Source organism: Ixodes scapularis, unplaced genomic scaffold, assembly GCF_016920785.2.
Source record: "Ixodes scapularis isolate PalLabHiFi unplaced genomic scaffold, ASM1692078v2 PGA_scaffold1__304_contigs__length_218370807, whole genome shotgun sequence".
Taxonomy (NCBI): Eukaryota; Metazoa; Arthropoda; class Arachnida; order Ixodida; family Ixodidae; genus Ixodes; species Ixodes scapularis.
Genome location: NW_024609846.1, coordinates 116,175,080 through 116,197,159, shown reverse-complemented (window position 1 = coordinate 116,197,159; position 22,080 = coordinate 116,175,080). Strand labels below are relative to the sequence as shown.

The following is a 22,080-nucleotide window of genomic DNA, read 5'->3' as shown; positions in this document are numbered from 1 at the left end:
AATCCTCTTCTACAGCAAACTTATTCAAGTTGCTTCGCAGAATTTAGGCAGAGCTCATGCAGCGAGAACAGGGGCTCTATATATAGACACCTGGCGAAAACCTAGCCAAGGAATCCGCAGCCGTGATTGGCCGGCACCGAGCTTGACTTTGGCGCCGTCCAATCACGGTGATCGAATTCCTCGCCGATGTTTTCGCCAAGTGTCGAGATTAGAGTTCCAGGTCGCTTTCGAATTGGAGCTAACAATCTTTGGCAAATGCACGTTTCTTTTTTTTTTTTTTTTTATCGATTTTACGAACAGAGGGCTGTTCGTTAAACTATAGCCACCCTCATAATGCTACACTTAGAATATCAATACTCCATTTCCGGAATTCTTTTTTTTTTTTTTTTAATTTCCGTTGCTATTTTGATGTTGAGTGCAGAGCTGACGATTGTTACGATTCGAAAACTTTGACTTCCAGAGCTTTGGGTACGCGATGTCAGGAAGCTCGGGGCGATATCTTCTTGCTCTGTCAAGAACTAGTTTAAAACACCTGTGGAGGACAGAACATTGTTTTGTGCGATTTGAAATAAAGCTGCGACCGACGTTGCTAAAGCGCTCAGTTGGGAAACGCACCCTCGAAAGACCGCTGGCGTCCTCCGAAACCAAACTAAATACGATAACAGCACCACCCTTTAGTGACGAGTCAAAACATGAAAGTTGCTTTATATGGCTACTGCGAGATGGCGTCACCGGCCCTTGCGCGACCCGACCGGAACCGACGCGTGCAGCTGTGCAGTTCTCGAAGGGGCCGCTGCGGGAGAAATGGTGGCGTTGCGATCGCCATTAGTTTGGCTCCCGAGTACGGATCGGAGCGACTTTTCAAAGCAGGCTCCAATGGCAGTTTCCCAACGGAGTATTCTAGTAGCGTTGGCTTCAGCTAACTGGCAACAATTATTTTAAGCACCACGATATGGCTCAAGTTTCGACACTCTCCAAACGTTTCTTACTATAATACCCTAGTAACACTCGCGCTCTCAACAGTCATTGAGCCAACGATCGTTGACATCTCTCAACTATCATTGATTTCAACTAAGTTGTCCGTTGTTACACGGTACATAGGCCTAACAACCCCAGTTGAGATGCGCGTCAAGAGACATAGTTGAAAACGAAACGAAACCAAAACTGATGTCACATACTCTTTTTTTTAAAATAGCGATGCAAATAAATTACATAAACACTTTTCATCTATTATAAACGCTTAAAACAAAATAAAACAGATTCTTTCTTTTTTTTTTTTTTTTTTTTTTTAGAGTAAAGAAATGACAATCAGACCGTTTCACACGAATTCAAGCAAGAGAGACATTACGAAAGGCACTGACACTACAATGGCTTTCCTCGCCGACCTCTGGCTTCCACGACGTGCCGTGATTGTTCTAGCGGCAGTTCTGGCTCCGAATCATACCTCTTCGGACAATATGTTTGCTGCTACGATACTTTCTAGATCCCCCCCCCCCCCCCTACTTCCGCAGCAGCAAGTGCTTCGCTGGCGCTGGCCTTGGGCGGCGATGGGCGGACGCCGCCATCTTTAGCTCTATTGGGGCGAACCCCCATCAGTTATACTCCGTTTTACCCAGTGTTGGACAAAATACTCGATAAAAGTATTTAAGCGGTAAATACCTGTTTCATAATGTATTTAAAATACTACTCAAGCTACTTTTGCTGCAAAGTGTTTTTAGTAAGGTACAAACACTTAGAAATGTAATTCAGTTACTTTTAAACATACTTCCGCATTTCGTAATTTGTATCGACGTCAGTGATAAGCACAATTATAGAGTTGTGCAAATATGGTTTACCAGAATGATTTATTAGCACGCAACAACACAAAACGACAAAAAAAAAAACAGCATCGTAAGGCTATTCTAATCCAACTATAAGGAGCAGGATATCACTGATACATGTTACAAGACATTTCTGGGACAAAAAATAAAAAAAGAGGTCGCTTCAGCTATAGTGACATCGCTGAATATCACGTCCTGTAGCGCGCCTTAGATGCATTGTTTAACTACAGTCCATATTCCCTATATGAGGAGTTCACTATAAACGAACTTGGGATAGGGAAATGAGTGAATGGATAACAAAGAGAGCACACATAGTAGTCATTGCACTGGTCGCATCTTCTTCAAGTAGGTTGCGTTCAGAGAGGCACTCAACGTTGGTGGACGCTTTGTTGGCATCTTAAGAGGTCATTTTGCCCGTAGTTCGTTTCCGGTCCGGTTCTCTGCTTATCAATGTTTCCTTCAATGTTCTCGCGAACAGACAGTGTTCGCGAGAGCAATAAGGGCTGGACTGGTGACAAAAAGGAAATAAACAAAACAAAGCTCGACGTTTTTCCCTAGCGAAGTCAAGTATACAAGCAAAAAACAAAAACTGTATTCTTTTTATGCCCACTTCTCACTTTCTTCTATTTGTTATTTTTTTTAACACTGAAGTCTGTATTGTTGTCGTAAATTGTTTCCTGGTGTGCGTTGCGCCTCAGTGTGGCAATATTTACTTCCGTAAAGACCCCTTTTGTTTGAGGATTTTTTGAGGGAAACTCTAGGAAACAAAATGCGCTTTGGGAAGGCGAGGGGAAAACCTTCATTTTACAAACTTTGGAGTGAAATATGAGTCACAATCGGGACAAAAGCGATGTTTTCACGAGCTCAATATAGGTCACCGTGGCTTATTGGAGCTAGCAAAACGATTTGGTTGCTCGAAAGAATGTTCACGTTTGCTCGTGCCACGCCCACGCCACTTCATACCGAAAAACTCGGAAAATGGCGGAATGTCGAAAAAGTACTTGAGATAATGAGTACAAGATACTCATTAATGTAATTGAAGTACAGTATCAAAGGCTCTTGTTCAAAAGTATTTGCAAGATACCAAGATACTTCAAAATGTATTTGAAGTACAGTATCTTGAGTAGAGTATTTAAGATAGGCACAAGTATGGCTTATGTTGTACCGCAGCGAAGGCTAGAAGCGAAGCCAATAGCCAAGATCTGCCTATAGAGAAAGGAGCTCGCCCTTGTATTCTTTTCTGCGGTACATCGTAAGGTGAAACAGAGTATAACTGAGGTGGGCCAGCTCAGTTGAACTCAAGTATCGTTAGCGGCTCAATGACAGTTGGCGCCGTCGTGTTACTGCGGCTCATCGTGATTGAGACAGCTGTCGTTGCCTTTAGTGTAACTATAGTATTAGCGACCTTAGGCGAGACAGATAGTCTGAGGAGGCCTTGGGGCTGTTCGGGATCGAGGCATGATGGAATGAATGCGATAAGGAAGTATAGCTCTAAAACGAAAAAGAAATTAGTCGCTAAATATTTAGACAGCGTTAGCTTAGTCTGCAAGAGTTTTCGGCGACGTGGTGACACGGTGTAGAGCGGATATTTAGCCATTGCAGGTACGATCGCTAGCTTGGGGTCCTTAACGTGCACCGCGCAGTAGTGGCACTCCACTTCGCGAGAACGAACGGAGGGTGAACCCGTTTCAATAGGAGCGACAAGGAAAAAGACTCGGCACGCCGCGGGGAGACAATGACGTCCATGCAGCTTCCGGGAGCGGAATATGAGCGATGACGTGGCGCAGACGAGGAGACGTGATTTGCCCTTCGTGCCGGGTAATACGGCTTAGGGTTAGGGGGGGGGGGGGGGGGGGGAGAGGAGGAGGAGCGGGTTTGGGTTCGGGCTCGCGCGAGGAACACTGACGCTGCTCTCTGAGTCAGCCGGGGCTCGTGGACATTTGTCGACATTTCTCCTTTCCCTCTTGGGTGGGCGCTTTCATTCCCTCCTGGCCGATGGGGGTCGTTCTACGCGGTCTGATGGAGAGCAGGGAAACTCGCTGAAGCTCACTTCGAAAATGTTTATCCGTCATAGCGCACTCATACGTGCACGAGGTTGCCATGCGACGAGCAAGTGTTCCAAAATGCGCCTTTGGTGCATCGGAACATAAGGAGGGGCACGACAGTCAAACGGCTACACTATAGAGCCGCTAAATGAGCTGCGTTTAGAGTATCGACATTCCGTTGCCCGACATTGTTGCGGGCGCTGCCATTTTGGGGCTTGCGCAGAGCAGACGCAACTGCCGATCTTCATGACTCAAAAGTGCGACTTCCTCAGCATTAGATTCGGTGTTAGGAAGCTCATGTAATATTGCTTTGCTTTTGTCGCGAACTGTTTAAACATTTATGGAGAGAGGAAAAGCGTTTCCTGCGATTTCAGATAAAGCTTCAGATAACTGGCAACCATGATTTTAAGCCACAATATGGGCAAGTGTCGTTACTCTGAAATGTAGCTTATTTAGTGGCGCGCTGCACAGAGAACTCAAAGGGAACGCGCGATGACCAAGCAGCCAAGCGCGAGCCGACGTTGGTCGATGTCGGGGGTGGGTCGGTGTCTAATAGACACTGACTAATTATGTCTTTTCCACCAGATTCTCGGCACCTCTCTTAATCACAAATGAAAAAAAAGATATACTGGCAAATTACTAGGCAATTGTTTAACGTAAAACGTTTCGGTCATACATGCGTAGTCTGTGGCTGTGTCGTGCATGCGCGGTCTGTGTATAGCGCACGTGGACGAGCTACATTTTCTCCGCGTCACGCATGCGCAGTAGCTGTGTCGTCCTCCTGAAAGTTTTATATTTTAGGCTTCCAATGTGAACTAGAATGTTTACCAACCTAAAAAGATACAGACGACTAAACTTTATAAAGAGGGCACCACAGAGAAGCTGGATAACAAGAGCGTCCGAACGCTAAAAAAGCTACACTCTAAAAAAAGTCTGTGCGTCTACTTTCCCGCACAACACTCGAAGAGCCAATCAGCGCAACTTACGGAGGCAGCTCAGCGAATGACGATGCCGAAACGTATGTTTAGATAAAAAAACGCAGTCTGAGTTGTGATATTAAGCAATGCAAAACGTCACGCTTACATTGCTTAATGTCACAACTGAGTCTGCGTTTTTTGGTCTAAACAGATGATTCGGCGTCGTGATTCGCTGAGCTGCCTCCGTAAGTTGCGCTGATTGATTCTCCGAGTGTTGTGCGTGAACGTAGAAGCACATACTTTTTAGAGTGTAGTAGGCGAGCAACAAAATCTTCAAATATCATTTCCGGTTTTTCGACGAGTTGTTCCAGTGACGATCCGTCCTATGACGTGCTCTATATCCGAATAGCCCAGCTACGAGTTGTCCTATTACGAATTGTCTTCCGACGAATGGCCCGCATCCCCAAGCCATCGTGGTCCGACGGCGTCTGGTTTTCCCTTTTCACGGCACCTATTCACGTTCTCGGACGAACTGGACAGGCAGAAGACACGTGAAAACTGATATTGACACCTTTTCCGGCTCTTCTGGTGCAGCCCCAGTCGCGGCGTTTTGAAGAGCAGGCAAATGGTTTCTTCCATGACAACACCGCAATGCCCGACCAGCATGGCGACTTCCGCCCACACGCCAGACCGGAAGTGCGCCCGAAGCGCCGCCACCGCGGTGTGACGTAACAGGGTCGAGTTGGTCAATACTTCGCACTCTACAGCACCATGTGTTCGTCGGCTTTGTCGGCCAACATTTTACGCTTGATAGTTTCGCGTATAACTTTCGAATAAGCTAACGGTTTGTTTTGAAATATTGGCATTTGTTTCGAACCCGCTAGCGCTACATTTGGGGGGAATTTGGGCGTTTGACGATGCGTAGTTTATTTCTGCTGCTGAAAAACACGCTGCTTTTTTTTTTTTCTTTCAGGAGAGGGGGGGGGGGGGGGGGGGGGGGGGGTGCCGGGCCGGGGGCCGGGGCCGAAAAGGGGAGGGGGGGGGGGGGGGAGGCATTCTGTACTTGCAAACGTCTACCGCCTTTTACGCGCTGCCATCTTTGTCTACTGGAAATTGGGAGCGCGATCTGAGCATGCGCAGTCGCTCTTTTCTGCGGAATGCCAGACGCCGCGCATGCGTCCAGAGCCCAGTGACTCGGCATTTTTCGTCTGGGTTCTAGGCTAGGTAGCGCTAGCTACGTCCCGTTATAAAGGGTAAAGCCGTTAGCATTCATCCGTCCATCCATCCATGATAAGCTCTGGAAAGGTGTACACTTTCCTTGAAAGGACCATGACACGTAAATATGGCATTGCGCATGCTCAGAACGCTCTCCAATTCCCAGTGAACAAAGATGGCAGCGCGTAAAAGGCGGTAGACGTTTGCAAGTACAGAATACCTCCCCCCCCCCCCCCCCGCACACACACACACAAAAAAAAAAAGAAGAAAAAGCAGCGTTTTTTTTAGTAGCAGAAACAAACTACGCATCGTTAAACGCCCCGATTCCCCCGCTAACGGTATGTTAGCGGGTTCGAAACAAATGCCAAAGTTTCAAAACAAACCGTTAGCTTATTCGAAAATTATACGCGAATTTCGGAAACTGTCAATCGTAAAATATTGGCCGACAAAACCCACGAACTTGTGGCGCTGAAGAGCGCGAACTATTGACCAACTCGACTCTGTATACGTCACACCGCGGTGATGGTGGCGCTTTGTCTAGTTGGCGAAGCAGACGGTTGGAATAGAAAACGTTAGCGTCAGCCAATGATCGACTTGTGCGAATGCAAACAAATGGAAAACATGAACCATTTTTTTTTTTTTTTTTTTTACTTTTAATACAATTTGCAGCTTTTCTGATATGCCACTCGATCTGTGCTTTGTAAGTAAAGGGGACTCGTCTTCCGTCTTCTTCAGACTGGAGTATGCGGCGATAGTTCGTGTTGACAAACTCGAAAATAACCTTTTCCGCGCAATTTTAAGATAACTACTTCTCTATGAAGCTCTCGTTCGCTCCAAACTGGAACAGGCTTCTTCCATTCGGGACCGCGGTACTGACATGAAGCAATTCAAAGTAGGTCTGTTCCCTTCATACTTACTATCATCGCACTATCAGCGTAACATCTCTGAAATGTAGTTTGAACCTGCCTAACCTCGCATCACGTAGAGAACTTTCTCGTCTGTGTTTGTTTCACACAATATACCATAATCCTCCCTTACGTGAGAAGCTACGAATACTTCCCTTCTATATATCGTCGCGTCTCGATTACCATCACAAAATAGGCACACCATTGAGGAAAAATACAACTTTCTACGGTTCGTTCACACCGCGAAGTACGATTTCATGGGACCACGTCTTCCAGCGTCTATGGAAACCTTATCTGATGGCGTCGCCATTAAAACTGCGTTAACGATTAAAGTTTTCTTTGTATTTTATTAACAGCTAATTATTTACACTCTGATTTTACTGTTGTTCTTTTTTGTTTCTGTTTCATACACCCGTAGCCTGCTCCCATTTGCAATGCCCTCGTGTCCCTAAGGGTATTTGAAATGAGTAAATAAATAAATGCATGCGACATAAAAATTGTACAAATTGACACCGCGCTTAAATTTTTTTTTACGAAGTTTTTATGTTGTTTTTGTTTTTTGCTAGGCTTTTGGGAGCTGCGGGATAAAAAAAAAGCGCCCAAATAATTTGTCTTATACCTAAAACTTCTGCAGATATTTGGCAATGTCGATGGCGTGGAAGAGACAAAATGGACGGGGTGAATTTATGCGCGCAGTTTTAAAGAGAATCGAAAGAAGCTGGACATGCCGACATATACATACAAGTTCACCTTCTCCGAATGCCGTGAATAAATATCCTGATCTTGTCACGCATTATCGAGAAAAGGGGTCTGTGTCAAAAATTGCAAAAAGTTGTGTATGTTTTTTTTAAACTTCACAAACAATAAAACAACGTGCAAAAAAAAGAACAGAAAAAAAAAGGTCGAACAGGAACTTTGATTCTCAATTTCGGAAACCCATTCTTTCAGGACGGTGGCTCATCCTTTTCTCGGTGAGTGGACTTTCTGCTTCTGTACTCCGTTTCGCCTAACGATCTACCGCATCGGACGCTGCGAGCCATCCCAGCCAATCTAGCGCTGTGGACGAATCACGTGACCACTCGCCCGTCGCGTCGCTGCACCGCTCCCGTTGGTCACGTGATACTCACACGCCATTGGATTGGCTTCGATATGGCTCGTTGACTTCTCCGCGTTCCATCGCCCTATCAAGTGTCCTATCCTCGTAATGGCCGTGTGACGAAAGTTCAGACGCGGCTTTTGTGCGGAAGGGTATATATACACACGCGTTCCTCGGAGTCCAGCTCCGGTTATCTCGGCTCGTTCTCTGATTGGACCACAAAGACGGCGACTCCAATTTCTTAAACGAGATCTTTTTTTCTACCCAACGATCCAATTTCTTTCTGTTCTTTTGTCCCCTTTCTTTCCTCCGTGTTTTCCGGTCCCAAACTTCCGGCGTCGCGTTCGCGATTCGTGCACGTTGAATAATTGAATTCTCGGTGAAGCGACTTGGCGAGCCATCCTCGCTTTTAGCGAGTGGACTAGAAAGTGGAATATGATGGCAAACAAATTAGACAGAAGGAAAGGATCGTTTTATCATTTTTTTTATAGAATTTTTGTTGCAGATGCGCGATATATAACTTAATTTCCGCCAGGGGAAAAGTTTTTGTACTCGTTTTCTTTTCTTTACTAAGGAAGTTTCTTTTTTTCGACTGTGAGATGCGTTTTTAAGTAGTCCTTGTGCAGAGGGCTTGTGGACGTTACTGTATGAAGGTAAATTTCACGTGCAGGCGAAAAACAACGCACGCAACATCCGGCGATACTAAGATTAGCGAGTTTAATGCAGTCTTGTTTAGCCTACAAGGGCTCTCTGACATTTGTTTTTCTGTTCGTCTGCATGTTTTCTCTGTTTTTCGTTGTCGACTTTTTTTGTTTTCATCTGATATTGTTTTATTGGGACGCGAAAAAAACCTGTTAACTGTGTTTGCTGATTATGACACCGTCAGAATACATTAACTCTCAACCAGGCCTTGCTTCTTCTTCTTATAAAACTCCTTTTAGCCGTTATTTTTTTTTTTAATACGAAAGCATTAACTGTCCTAATGAGCGAACCGGCGTCATCAGCTTTGCATCCGCACCTAACAGCACCTACACTCTTAAGAAAGCCCGTGCGTCTACTTTTCCGCACAACACTCGGAGAGCCAATCACCGCAACTTATGAAGGCAGCTCAGCGAATGACCATGCCGAAACATATGCTTACACAAAAAACGCTCTCTGACTCGTGACATTAGGCAATGCAAAACGTCACCCTTGCATTCCTTAATGTCAACTCAGATTGCATTTTTTGGTCGCCACGCGCAAGTGTACCAGAGAAACGACAACCGCAAATTAGGCACAGCGATTTTGTGTGGCTTGCTTCCCCGCAGCGCTCCTCTGCGCTAGGGGGAAAGCACTCCTCCACGCAGGGACGTTTTAAACGCGGGCCAAACTTTCAAGAACCGTAGTAAAAAAGTACGGCTTCTGGCGGAGCATTACTGAATTCCCTCTTTATGCTGAGAATTGAGATATATGTAGGTGAATTGCAGATTAGCTATATGTTATCTTACTAAGAAGTAGACATTCCGAACGCCAAACGCATCGCTTCTGCCTGCGACAACCAAGTCTTGTAAGAACTATTTCGCGCGGCGTAAGGACACTCAGCAAAACTTCCTTTTTTCTTGAGGTGAAAACGGGTATTGTATGTATGATAAACTGAGATATTCTTACGATATTCTTTTTTTTTTCTTCAAATTATTAAAGATTTCTAGGCATAGCTAGATTTATATTTACTGTTCTATGGCTTTATTTTGTATTTCAACTCTGTTGTTTAGTTATCACCTTTATGTCGGATCGGTTCTGTTTGTTTCATGGCGCAGTGGGTAGAGTAAACAGACAGTTTTAGTGGACCGTACGCTAAAGCTTTGCGTACGCAAAGAAATTGCGGGTCGAAAGTGCGCATGCGCAGAACGCAATAGAATAATTAGCGTATTGCGTACACACGCAACGCTGGAGATTTTGCGTTGCGGGCTATCGAACTTTGCTGGAACTTCTCGAGATATCTCGGGCCCAGCGAGAGCACCAGTTTCAAGATGGCGGTTCCCTCGACTGACGCAGCAAGGGCGACGTGGTACTGGCGAAGTTTAGTGTTACGTGAAATTGCGCGGTGTTAAGCTGGGCAATTCTTTCCGGGACCTATTGCGGTCGAATCAGATCGCCGTGCAGCTGAAGGAGTGCATCGTGAAAATGCTAAGCTTCTTCGCGCAGTTCATCGCCAACGGACGAACGACTCTTCAAGAGATCGCCGAAGTGGATGCGCTGGACATCACTGGTCATGAATTTTTTCCCAGGATTGAATTCATAAAAGGTGCTGTTTCCACGGGACGATTGACGGAGGTAGCCTCCGTCAATCGTCCCGTGGAGACAGCACGCACTCGTACTCGTAGCCTCCGTATACCCTGCAGAGAAGCGCGCTTGACGTGAAATTCTACGACTCTGGCAAATGAAATCAACAAGATCATGCGACATGTTCACTCGACAGCGTAACGCGGAACTACAGTCGTTCGGAACAGGTCGTTTTTAGCGTACGCTATGCTATTTCGTATTGCGTACGTAAGAGCTAGCGACGCTTGTGGGATTTCCCTTGCTGCTACCGGTCTCGGGGAATGACAGAGCACACCGGTTCAATAACACGTAAAACATTTAATGAGCGCTCTCGCCTGCGCCGCGATCCCAACAGCCTCCGCGCATACGCTGTGACGGCCCTTTATCAGCGACGGAGCGCCGCTCGCGTGGCCCTTGGCCCCCTGGTGGTCAAGATGACCACTCGTGATTGTCGGAGTGGCAACCTGGGCCAAACGCTTGGAATCCCCAGGTTGCCCACACGCTATACTGCAACTGTCTAATTAAGTGCAAATTAAAATAACCTTAACCAGTTCGGCTGAGATGTTGTTTAGAAGGCATATTTCTCATTCACATGCCCAGCTTTGTTATCATGAAGTTCTACGTATAAAACTTCATTTATTCTCATAATCAAATAACAAAGGTTTTTCGAGTTCATTTTAATTAAGAATTTTGCTTTTGATACCCTCGTTCAGAACTTGAACGGGGCTATAATTTCGGTACTAAAATTATCATATGGTAACATTATTTCGGTGTAATATACTATAGTCACTCACAAGGTGAGAAGGGCAGGGGAGCTTCAGTTGTCCCGCCTCCAGGGCGAGCTTTCTGCCTTCAACAATGCTTCAGCGTCTCGCGAACCTCGAGCACGCGCGAGCAGTCAAAGCACGGCGGAAGGCACGGAGTGCGTGCTGGAGGCCGGCGGGCGTTGGGCAGACGCTCCCTGCTGTTGACACTGCGTCAGGGACTATATTTGGTGCTCCTTTAATCCCGCGCCCGAAATAGCCATTCACAGCAGCAGCTCTTACTTCGTCCTTCATCACTCGGCATCTTGTTGTCGTGCTCGGTGTTTCGACACACAACCAAACAGCCGGTTTATATGTTTGACGGAATCAAACTTGTCGTACAACTGGGCCAACACGTGAATATGAAAGTAATATTATCATGGTTTATATGTTTGAGGGAATCAAACTTGCCGTACAAACGGGCCAACACGTGAATATGAAAGTAATATTATCATGGATGCGAATGAAACTAAAGTTTGTGCTTCTGCTCCCGAAGTTATTTTTGCTTCTCCAAAACGGATTTTTGACCGCCCCGAGAGGTGCTCCAAAATGACTCGGAGCAGTCACATCACTGTACATAACATGCGAATTGACAACAACGATGCCTCTTTTTGTTCTCCCCCGCAATGTCGCTCTAAAAAACAGGTATGTGAGTTTGCTTTCTCGTAGAACACGAGACAAGGAATACCGGTGAGCAATGATGTTTCATAACTCACTCATCCGCACAGATAGTATTTTTTTTTTATACTTAATCGCGTTCCGGGCTTCGCCATTTCCTGAAGTCCTTTTATTGTTACCCTCGATTAACCGCCTCTATGCTCCGCAAAAAAAAAAAAAAAAAAAAAAAAAAAACTTTTTTTTTTTAGCGCGCAATTTTGCGAGTTTTTTTTTTTTTATTTCTGCTGGGTTACGAAGTCCTAGATACTCTTTATAAAACCGCAGTCACACAACTGCTACATCGTTCATAATGACAGGCTGTTCGAAGCAGACATGAGGATAGAATTACACGCTTCACGCATGCTCGAAACACGTCGGCTCCATACATCTGTAGGCTTCGAACAGACTGTTTTTTTTTTTGTGCCATTAATGTGACGGTCATAGAAGAAACAAGTACGCCTCAGACTGTCTGCGGACTGTCTTTTTATATAGGATGTATTCACACTGCAGTGTGCCACCGCGGCTGCGAAACTGCGAGGTTGGCACCACACACTCCTTCCCTGTAGTGATATTGTTTGTTTTTTTTTTGTTTGTTTTGTGTGTTTTTTATTTGGTCTTTTCGTTTCGACCATAAAGTTGACGCGTTCACACATACTAACATTTTCTTTTAATATCCCGCGTTTAGGTTTTGCTTTGTTTGTTCTTGTTTATGATTTTTATTTTAAGATCTGGCTCGAAGGTGAATGAGCCGGCAGAGGTAATCCGCCCACCTCATTACCGTTCCACCTCGGGTGAAACTGGAGGCAGAGCTCGCCGACCTAAACGCAAATTGAGGGAACGGATGGCGTGCGAGAACGAAATCCGCCACACATGTGATGAACATTTTCTTTTCGTTTACTTTTTTCTTTCTTTCTTTTTTTTTTTTTTTCGTCGCGGTCGATGAGTAATCCGCTAGTAATGCTCTGCCAGCTTTTAGTCGGCTGAGTTTATCACGGTAATCTTCTACGGTATACTAGCAGGCGCGTCTTCTTGCGCATTTTGAACTCAGGTTATTAACAACTTGCGTTTCCTGTGCCACCCTTCCGCCACTCATCACCACTCTTGAGTTATAACTGTGCGGCCAGAGACCGTGGGAGAGGGGTGGACTTGAGCGCGCGGAGACGCCAGAGAACCTAGCTCTGACTGGAATGATTAGTGGCATAGCCTCCTATACCCTCAAAGCCTGGCAGTTCAACGACAGGGCCATAGAGTGCCCTGTCGCAGATTTGGAACGCGAGGATCTGGTAGCAGAGAGCATCAAAGAGCCATTTCTCGGGGAACCTGGACGTTAGCGCACAGCTTTTGCAGCGGCGAGGACCCGAAACACACTCGTTCGCTCGGGAGAAGTGTGTTTCGGCGTCTCGCCGCAGCGGGGCGCCAGTCACGTGGCTCTCTCGTCCGTTGTCTGCCGCTCCGCCTTTTACATTTTGGTGGCCGCTTCTCGTGGCGATCTGCCAGGAATGTTTTGTAGTGAGTAGAGTGAGTGAGTGAGTGAGTAGAGAGTGAGTAGAGACAAGGGCAGCTAGCTTTGCGTCTACCCACTAATCATTCCAGTCAGAGCTCGGCGTTCTGGCGTCCCCGCGCGCTCTCGTCTCCTGCTCTCCCTCGAGTTCTACCCGCATAGTCATTGGAGCTAAAAGCGACGCGGGGCGCGGCTTATTATGTTAATTAATGCTTCTTGCTATCGTGATTAGTTCTTCGGCGTTCTATCCGCTCATGTCGCAACCTGATGGGCTGCGGAGCGAGAATGAGATGCTCGCCACGCCCTACGTGTTTTACGCTGTCGGTGAATGTATGGGGTTCCTGTGTTTTAGAGATTTATTTTTTTCTTGATTTCGGGAGGGTGCGTTCCGGCGTTTTTATGCCTTCCCATAGGTTCGGTATTTTTCGGTGTCTCTTTTCGGTGTCTGACGAAAGCTCGGCAATTATCTGGGCATATAGATGTTTGAGGAAACGGGTAAGGGACGTGGAATTCTCTAACTACCCGGGAACCTTACCGCGACCCGAATTCTTGGAAAGCGTCCCCTGTACGGAGATAGAAGGAAGCGAGACACGATTCTCGAAGAAGCAGATACGCGAAAACTTTACTGCGGGCTGTGTTCTGGTGCACTGCGCAATAAAGCTGCGTATAAACATTTCTTTCAATAAAACGTTTTTCTTTTTTGTTGTGTTTGTGCCGACAACAGCTACACCACCGAATAATAACTGCAGGTTTTATTCGGTGACGGCCATCAGCGACCGCTTGTCCTGCTGCCACTCGAAAGTCCCTGCACGCGCTCTCTGCTCTTGCACGCACGTTGTGCTCGTCGTCGTCGTCGGTGCACTAGTTCAATTGCGATCGATTATGACACTTCTTCCCCCTTTAGAGACAGTCACCATATCGGTCAGGCAGCCTCCTCAGGCGTACTGGTCTGGATGATGCTCCGTCGGGTTGCGTGCTAGAGACTGGTACTGGCGTATTGTGCTCGACGTTTTCTTTTGGTGGTTCACCGTTGATTGGAATAGTCCACTGGGGCACTGGGCCTTGAGCTGACTTTCTACTCGTGTCCTCTAGACACGCTTCCGCAACTGGCTGGTTTGATTGTTGGTCAGCTCGGTTGCTGATGTGGTCCTCATGGCGCCGAACAGCCCCTCGCTTCGTAGCGACTAGCCAGGATCGAGATCCCATCCTCTTTGTGACAGTGCCCGGCATCCAGTGTCCCGGCTGGGTGAAATCTTTCACAAATACGTTTCGGCCGATAGAAATGTTCCTGGGGAACAAGACTGCTTAGTATTTTCTGTGGTTTTCCTCCCTTGGTCGGTTTGGATACGACTCAGCCGAGTGATTGCAGCTGACAATTGTCGTCCAAACATCAGCATGGCTGGCGTCTCCCCTGTTGTCGCACTTGTAGTTGTATGTTGCTTAAAGAGAAACCGAGCAAGTCTGCAGGCAACACCACCTGTGTTGTCTTTGGCCAGTGCTTGTTTGGTTTCTTGCACCATTCGTTGGGCTTGTCCGTTTGTGGCCGGATGGTACGGAGCACTGGTGATGTGCTTGATTCCGTTGTTCTTAAAGAACGCTTCCGTTTCTTGTGACATGAGCGATGTTCCGTTATCCGTAACTACCTTTTCTGGTAGTCCAAATGTTGCAAACAAGCTCCTAAACTCCTCGATGACTGAGCTGGATTGAATATTTCTCATTTGTCGCACCTCCAGCCACTTGCTGTAAGCATCCACAACAATTAGAAACACTCTTCCTTCCAGTGGACCAGCAAAATCGGCGTGAATTGTTTTCCATGGTTGCGATGCTCGGTGCCAATCTGGAGCGGTTACTTGTGGTGGAGAGCGCTGGTGCTCCTGACATGTAAGGCATGATCTTGCCTTTCGCTCAATGTCCCTATCTATGCCGGGCCACCACACATATCCACGCGCGGCGCTCTTCATGGCCACCACGCCTCTGTGGCCAGCGTGCAGCAAATCCAATACTTGGGCTCTGCACGCTGTAGGAACTATAATTCTTGAACCGCGAGTGAGAGAACGGTTGACGGTCGACAGCTCATTCGCGACACTCTTGTATGGACGATAGTCTTCGCCCTTCAAACTTTGTAGGCGTCCTTCTTGAACAGCCTTGTACACGTGGGTCAAAATCTTGTCCTGTCATTTCTGCAATCTGCTCAGGTGAAAGTTGAGGAATTGGAGAAAGTGCCAACATTAGCACGTCTCTCGGCAGGCAGGGTTCGTCTACATTGCCTGGTAGAGGCAGTCTGCTAAGTGCATCCGCGTTCTGGTGACACGAACCTCGCCTGTATACCAGAGTGTAATCGTAGGCACTCAGTTTGACGCACCATCTGGTCATACGTGGAGATAGTACCTGTGGGATGGGTTTTGTCGACCCGAGAATTCCCAGAAGCGGTTGGTGATCTGTATAAATTGTGACGTGCCGCCCAGCAATGTACTCGTGAAAGTGTTGCACGGCGTACACAATGGCCAACCCTTCTTTGTCTAGCTGGGAATAATTCTTTTCTGCAGCACCCAATGTTCTTGACGCGAAGGCAACTGGGGCTTCACGTTTCAAGTCATCTTCCTGTGCAAGTACTGCTCCCACACCATACGGCGATGCGTCACACGAGAGCAGCAACGGCTTGTTTTCATCGTAGTGCGCCAAAACTGTGGACTTCTTGACCAGCCGCTTTAGTTTCCGGAAAGCCTCCTGGTGCTTGCCTTTCCATTCCCAAGAAACATTTTTCTGTAGAAGTTCATAAAGATCAGCTTCAGTTGTGGCTCTATTCTTAAGGAAACGATCGTAGAAAGCCAGCAAGCCCAGAAACGCTTGCAGTTCCGTTTTTCCAGTCTGCTCTGGTGCGTCCAAGATGGCCTGCACTTTTTCATCCGTAGTATGTACTCCCGCGGCGTCAATCTTGTGCCCAAGGAACTTGGCTTCGCTCACTGCGAAGTGACATTTTTCTCTCTTGAGCCGCAGACCTGCGTTTTCCAGTTGCGACAGTACTTGGTCTAGACGTGCTGCATGTTCTTCGCTGTTCTGTCCACTCACGATAATAACGTCCAGGTAGACGCTTACTCCCGGTATGCCAGCTAACGTCGTTTCCATTGTACGCTAGAAGATAGCTGGCGCTGCTGATATTCCAAAAGGCAAGCGTTTTACTTTGCACAAGCCTTTTATGGTATTGATGGTCAGAACCGCCGCGGCGGCTTCGGACACTTTTAACTGCTGGTAGGCTTGGCACATGTCCAACGTCGAGAATACGGTCCCTCCTCTTAGGTTCGCTAGGACTTCTCCTGTAGTTGGTAGCGGGTAGGACGCCTTTTTTGAAGCGGCATTGACTGTACTTCTGTAATCGCCACAGAGTCTGATTTCACCACTCTTTTTACAGACAAGGACAAGAGGAGTGGCCCAGTCTGAATGCTGTACTGGTTCGATTATTCCTTGTCCTTCCAGTCGGGAGAGCTTCTGGGTGACTGCTGGTCGCAGTGCAAGGGGCACTCGGCGAGCCTTGCCGAACTTGGGGTCGCTCCTTCCTCCAATTCCAACTGCACCAGTGGTCCAGCGTATCCCGAAATGTCCTCTTGGAATACTGCGGAATGGCTTTGCAAAACCGCCTGTACTTGTGGTGGCGTGTTCCGCTGTTGCAATTGGTTTATTCTCCGTACTCTGATGTGGAGAGCTTGGAACCAATCGCGCCCCAAGAGGTTGCAGCCGGATCCCTTCATTACCAGAAGCGGTAGCACAAAGTCCTTAGACTTGAATCTGACGGCAGCTTGGAAACGTCCAAGGAGTTTTAGTCCTTCTCCGCTCCAAGTGTGCAATTCTGTGTTGTCGTGCGTAAGCTTCGGCGGATTCCGGGGCCATGTGTTGCGGAAGGTTTCCTCGCTGATCAATGAGCAGGCAGCACCCGAACCCACTTCGAATACGAGCGACTTGCCATCAATTCGAAGTGTAACCTGTAACTTGGGGACGTCTGCAGTCGTCGCCAGCTTGTTAAGCTCATAAAATGAGCATCCAGGGCTGGTTGCTGCCCCGCTCGTTTCCTCTGACGCTGCCATCATGTGGTTGGCTTTCTTGCGTGTCTTGCTTCCTTGTTGCTTTTTCTTAGCGATGCAAGCCTTTTCAATATGTCCGCGCTTGTTGCAGTACCTGCAGTCCGTGTTTTTGAAACGACACTCCTGCGGATCATGTTGTCCTGTACAGCGGTAGCAACGGCGTCCCTGCTGTGTCGAGGAATCCTTGTTTTTCTTTTCGGTTTTGTTGACTTGAGGCTCAACTTTGCTTTTGATTTCTTTCTGTTGCTTAGACGCGCTCTCAGCTCTTACTGCAATGTCCAAAGCTGCAGAGAATGTCAGTTCTTGTTCTGCGAACAGGCGTTGCTGCAGTAGCTCGTCGCGTATGCCGCAGACAAATCTGTCGCGCAGCATGCTGTTCAAGGCCAGTCTGGTGTCCTGCCGTGGCGTTGCTGGTGTCCCAGTAGTAGTCTCGGCAGCATAGGTCAGAGCTGCCGGTGGATGCTGCGATGACGTCGTTGCAACAGCTGTTGTTGAGGTAGTCGGTAGACTGAAGTTGCAATCTACTGCCAATTGCTTCAGGGCCGCGACATAGTCATTTATCGACTCGTCGGCTAGCTGGTCCCTGCGCTGGAACTTGAACCGGCTGTAGAGCTTCGAGGCCTGAGGGTCAAAATGTGCTCCAAGGATGGACACAAGTTCCTCGAAGCCGACAGTGGCAGGTGTTCTAGGAGCTACCAAAGCTCGGACGATGTCGTAAGTCTCCGGGCCACAAAGCGTAAGCAGCAGTGCTCTCTTCTTTTCTACGTTGGTGATTGAATTTGCCACGAAGTAGAAACCTAAGCGCTCGATCCATGACGACCAGGATTTTGGTTTTCCCTGAGCTCAAAGCAAGCCGGCTCAATTGTTACTTTTCGAGGTTTATCGGCATATAACGAGAGCACGGATCCCTAATCACAACGGCGTAGTCACCTTGAATATATATTTCTTATTATTATCCCCGAGAAACCCGACAAAAATGCGTTGGTCTTTGGCACGAGTTTCCTTTTTGGGCACTCGCCAAACGCCAGAGAACCGATAAGAAACGGCTCTCGAAATAGTGCACTCCGGAAATCTGTCACGGTGACAGTGGTGGGTGCTTTTATATAAACGAGTCACCGATCCGCCTCTTTCCTACGCCGCGACGCCGTCGACCCGGAAGATGTCAGCAGTTTTGACTGGCAGTGGAAGTCTCGTCGAAAAAATAAAAAAGAAACAGGCTGTCTCGAAGTAGCTGACGTGTCGCGAACGGCACGGTGACGAGGACACTGACTTTGCGTCGGGGACGCCCGACCTGGAAGGAACTGCTTTCAGGAATCGCGAAGAAGGTGGCAGCCTCTTTCTAATGGGGTTTTCGTGTTGCGCGACGCAGGAGAGAGAACGCGGGGACGGTTGGGGTGTGTCACGCCGGGTGAAATGACCACGCGACGAGCAATAAGCGACGATGAGGGGTTCGGGTCTGTCGCCTCGTTAACTAACGGGAGGGAGTCAGAGTGTAGCAACAGTGGCTTTTTTTGTTGTTTTTTTTTGTGCTCGGAAAGTGGTGCATGACCCTTGTGAATTAATTATAAATGAAGCGCACCTGCCGTTTATCCTGACGGTGTCTTCGACAGTTTTTTTTTGTATGTGTGTGCGTGTGCGTGTGCGTGTGTGTGTAGATCCCCAGATCCCAGCCGTGAAGATGAACTCATTTTGCTTTTTCATGTAATCTTTTTTTTCTTTTGTACTGTAGAAATTAAGATATGTATATGTATCTAAAAAAACAATTGCAGCATTCCTTTTCATTTACAGTACTAAAAGGAAATCATAGGTCCTCCCTCATATAGCTCACAGCTCGCGTGGTGCGAATTAAGGCGTATAATAAGTGGCATGGTGCAGCACAGCCGTACCGCTGGGGATTGCAATGGCTCCATCGAAAGACCTCCCTAATTACCATTACTCTCGTTTAAGCCGCGGTCGGACCGCTAATACATCGTGCAAAAAACTGTCTGCAGATATTGTAGAAGAAAAAAAAGGCTCGGGGTACACCTAAGCACTTCTTATGAGTTGTGGATACGAAAGCGTGCTTTTCGGCTCCCTTATTTCGTCTGCGGCGTACTTGCGTCGACGTCCGAGCGCGCGCGCTGCTCGCTGCTCTGCCCTTGGGCGTGGAGCCGCTGCCTCGTTCGGCCGCCAGACGCTTCGTGCTAGCGGCGCGCTGGCGGCACGGACACGCAGCGCCATGAGGTGGCGGTCGTTGAAACTAACGTGCAGCGGCCAATGGGAGCCTCGTTCCTTGAAAGACGCGCGCCAGCCAATGAGACCGAAGCCGAAACCCATCAGATTTCGGCTTCACTGCGCTCCATTGTGAGCGAGGAAACAAGGTGCCGTTCCGCTAGGCTTTTCGCGCGGCTTCAAAGCTGGGAGCCATCAGATCGCGGCTTCGTTTGGAGATAGGAGTTTAGGTCCCGTTTGGTGCGGCTTCAAAGCTGATGACGTCGGCTCGCTCCATGGGACCCCCAGTTAATGCTTTAGCATTAAAGAAACAGACGCATGTTGGAAGCATGCATATGTGTGAAGCAAACATGCTCTTCGAACATACTTGAGGCCGCACATACTTCTGTCAATCGTGTCTGCAGCGGACCCTGCGGGTCTTTTGTACGACATAGGAGCAGAATGGCCGCGGCCTTTTAGGGCTGGAAACGACCCATTCCCTTTCTTTTCCTTTTTTTAGATTTTCCAGAACTTAGTTACGTCATTACAATTCAAAAACGGTTATAACCGCTGACAGCTTGAGAAAACGCAAGGCGTTTCTTAAGCTCTGAGTAGTTATAACGCTAAGCAAGATGCCTGGTCATGATAGACCACCTATCATGATCAGCCATCTTGCTTTGTAATCCGTTTTTTGCGGCCTTCTTGTGGTATTTTTTTTTCGCAAGTTGCGAAGTGACAATACACACATTAGATGCGCCTCCGCAACTTCGTTAATTGCCTAACAGTCTTCGCCGTTTCTTTTTGTTTTTTTCTTGCAGTGCGAGCCTTCCAAGCGGTCCGTCTTGTTCCTGGTGACTGCCTCTGGCGTCAAGATATGCTGCGCCGACGACAAGGTGAGTTACACGACACTTCTTGACGCTTTGCTGCTCATTTCTCCTCGTCTTTGCACACTTCTGTTGTCGTACTTGATCGTTAAAACAGTCACTTGTCCCATGTGATATATCGAGAAAGCGGTAGAGTCGCTGATATAGCTTAAAGGGGCACTGACACATCAAAATCATATTTTTTTTTTATTATCCGAAACGATTGAAAACGATGCCGGGACATTACCCTCAAAATTTGAAATTTTGGAATTCAGTATTTGTGAAGTAAAAAAACAATTTCCAAATGCCGTATTCGAAGTTCCCGCGCGATCGGCGCCGGTGCCTTGACGTCAAAAATTGCGCAGACCTGAGAGTCCCCTTTCTTTCACCACCCCCTGCTGTTGCCATGGCGACCCAAAGCGAGGAGGAAAGGAGCGAGCGCAAGCGAACGCCGGCGGACCGGTTTTGAGCGGTGTCGCCTGTTTTCCGTTGGAGGATACAAATCCAGGAGACGGCACCACAACGAACTCCCGATTTTTGGTATTTCAAAAAGAAGGGCCGTAGTGCGTTCGCAATTCCGTTAAAAAACATGTTCTAGGATTGCCGTTAATAAATGTTATAGAGATGTCGCCTACAAAGCTTCTAAAGTTCATGATTCTTGACGTCACCGATCAAAAGAAGCGAGGAGGCGAGAGGCGGGAAAATCAAACGCCAAAAATAAAAAGGCGCGCGCGCGCGCGAAAAATTTTTTTTTCGCGATGCGGTTTTTTTTGCGTGTCTATGACTGCAACTTGCATCGTTTTAGACAATAAAAATAAATACGACCTTTGGGGTGTCAGTGCCCCTTTAAGAAAGGCGCGACATGGTTTATTATATTCTCTCTTCGTGATTGGTCCTTCGGCGTTCTTATCTGCTAATGTCCCACCCTGATTGGTTAAGCAATGATAATGAGATGCTGAGGAATGACCACGCCCTACGTTTGTGAAGTTGCTGGCTATCATAATTTATATTAAAAAAAACTCGAAGGTGCACGTTACTTCTCGCTTCCCGAACTCGTGCAAACTTGCGTATAATAACGCTAACTCCGTTACTGATTGGTAGGATTCCGTGTTTTCGGAGGAGTTTATTTTTGTTTGATTCAAAAATCTCCGAAATTCCGAGCTTAATTTCGCAGTGTTTCCCATGGAAAATAAATAAAATAAAATATCCATGTGTGTATGTATACTCGCTAAATAAAACGCACTTATATGATTAATATTTGTTCAGCTGGATTTAGTGTTGGTGCCATTGCCATTGGCAATACTAATTTGTCCCGTGGCAAAAGTGGCACACACTCTAAAAAAAGCCCGCGCGTCCACTTTCCCGCACAACACTCGGGGAGCCAATCACGGCGACTTACGAAGGCAGCTCAGCAAATGACAATGCCGAAACATATGTTTAGACCAAAAAACGCAGTCTGAGTTGTGACATTAAGCAATGCTAAACGTCACGCTTGCATTGTTTAATGTCACAACTCAGACTGCGTTTTTTGGTCTATACATATGTTTCGCCATCGTCATTCGCCGAGCTGCCTTCGTAAGTTGCCGTGATTGGCTCTAGGAGTGCTTTGCGGGAAAGCGGTTGCACGGGCATTTTTTAGGGTGCACAAGTGCGGCTTCGATAAACGTCGATGCCTTAAAAATAAACTCCTG

The 22,080-nt window shown here is 47.3% G+C and overlaps 1 protein-coding gene across 2 annotated transcripts in view; it reads left to right on the top strand.

Moving 5' to 3' along the window:
- Positions 1-22,080, top strand: part of LOC8042521 (tensin-4) — a 275,086-nt gene that overhangs the window by 92,837 nt on the left and 160,169 nt on the right. The window contains exons 1-2 of one of the 2 annotated variants that reach the window (XM_029985617.3): positions 7,856-7,873; positions 20,345-20,419. Coding sequence is in view for 1 of the 2 variants with exons in the window: in XM_029985615.4 (XP_029841475.3) it covers positions 20,345-20,419 (75 nt within the window). In the remaining variant the exon portion in view is untranslated. Of the gene's footprint in view, positions 1-7,855; positions 7,874-20,344; positions 20,420-22,080 lie in introns of those variants that run through there. The other variant, XM_029985615.4, reaches the window with a different exon arrangement.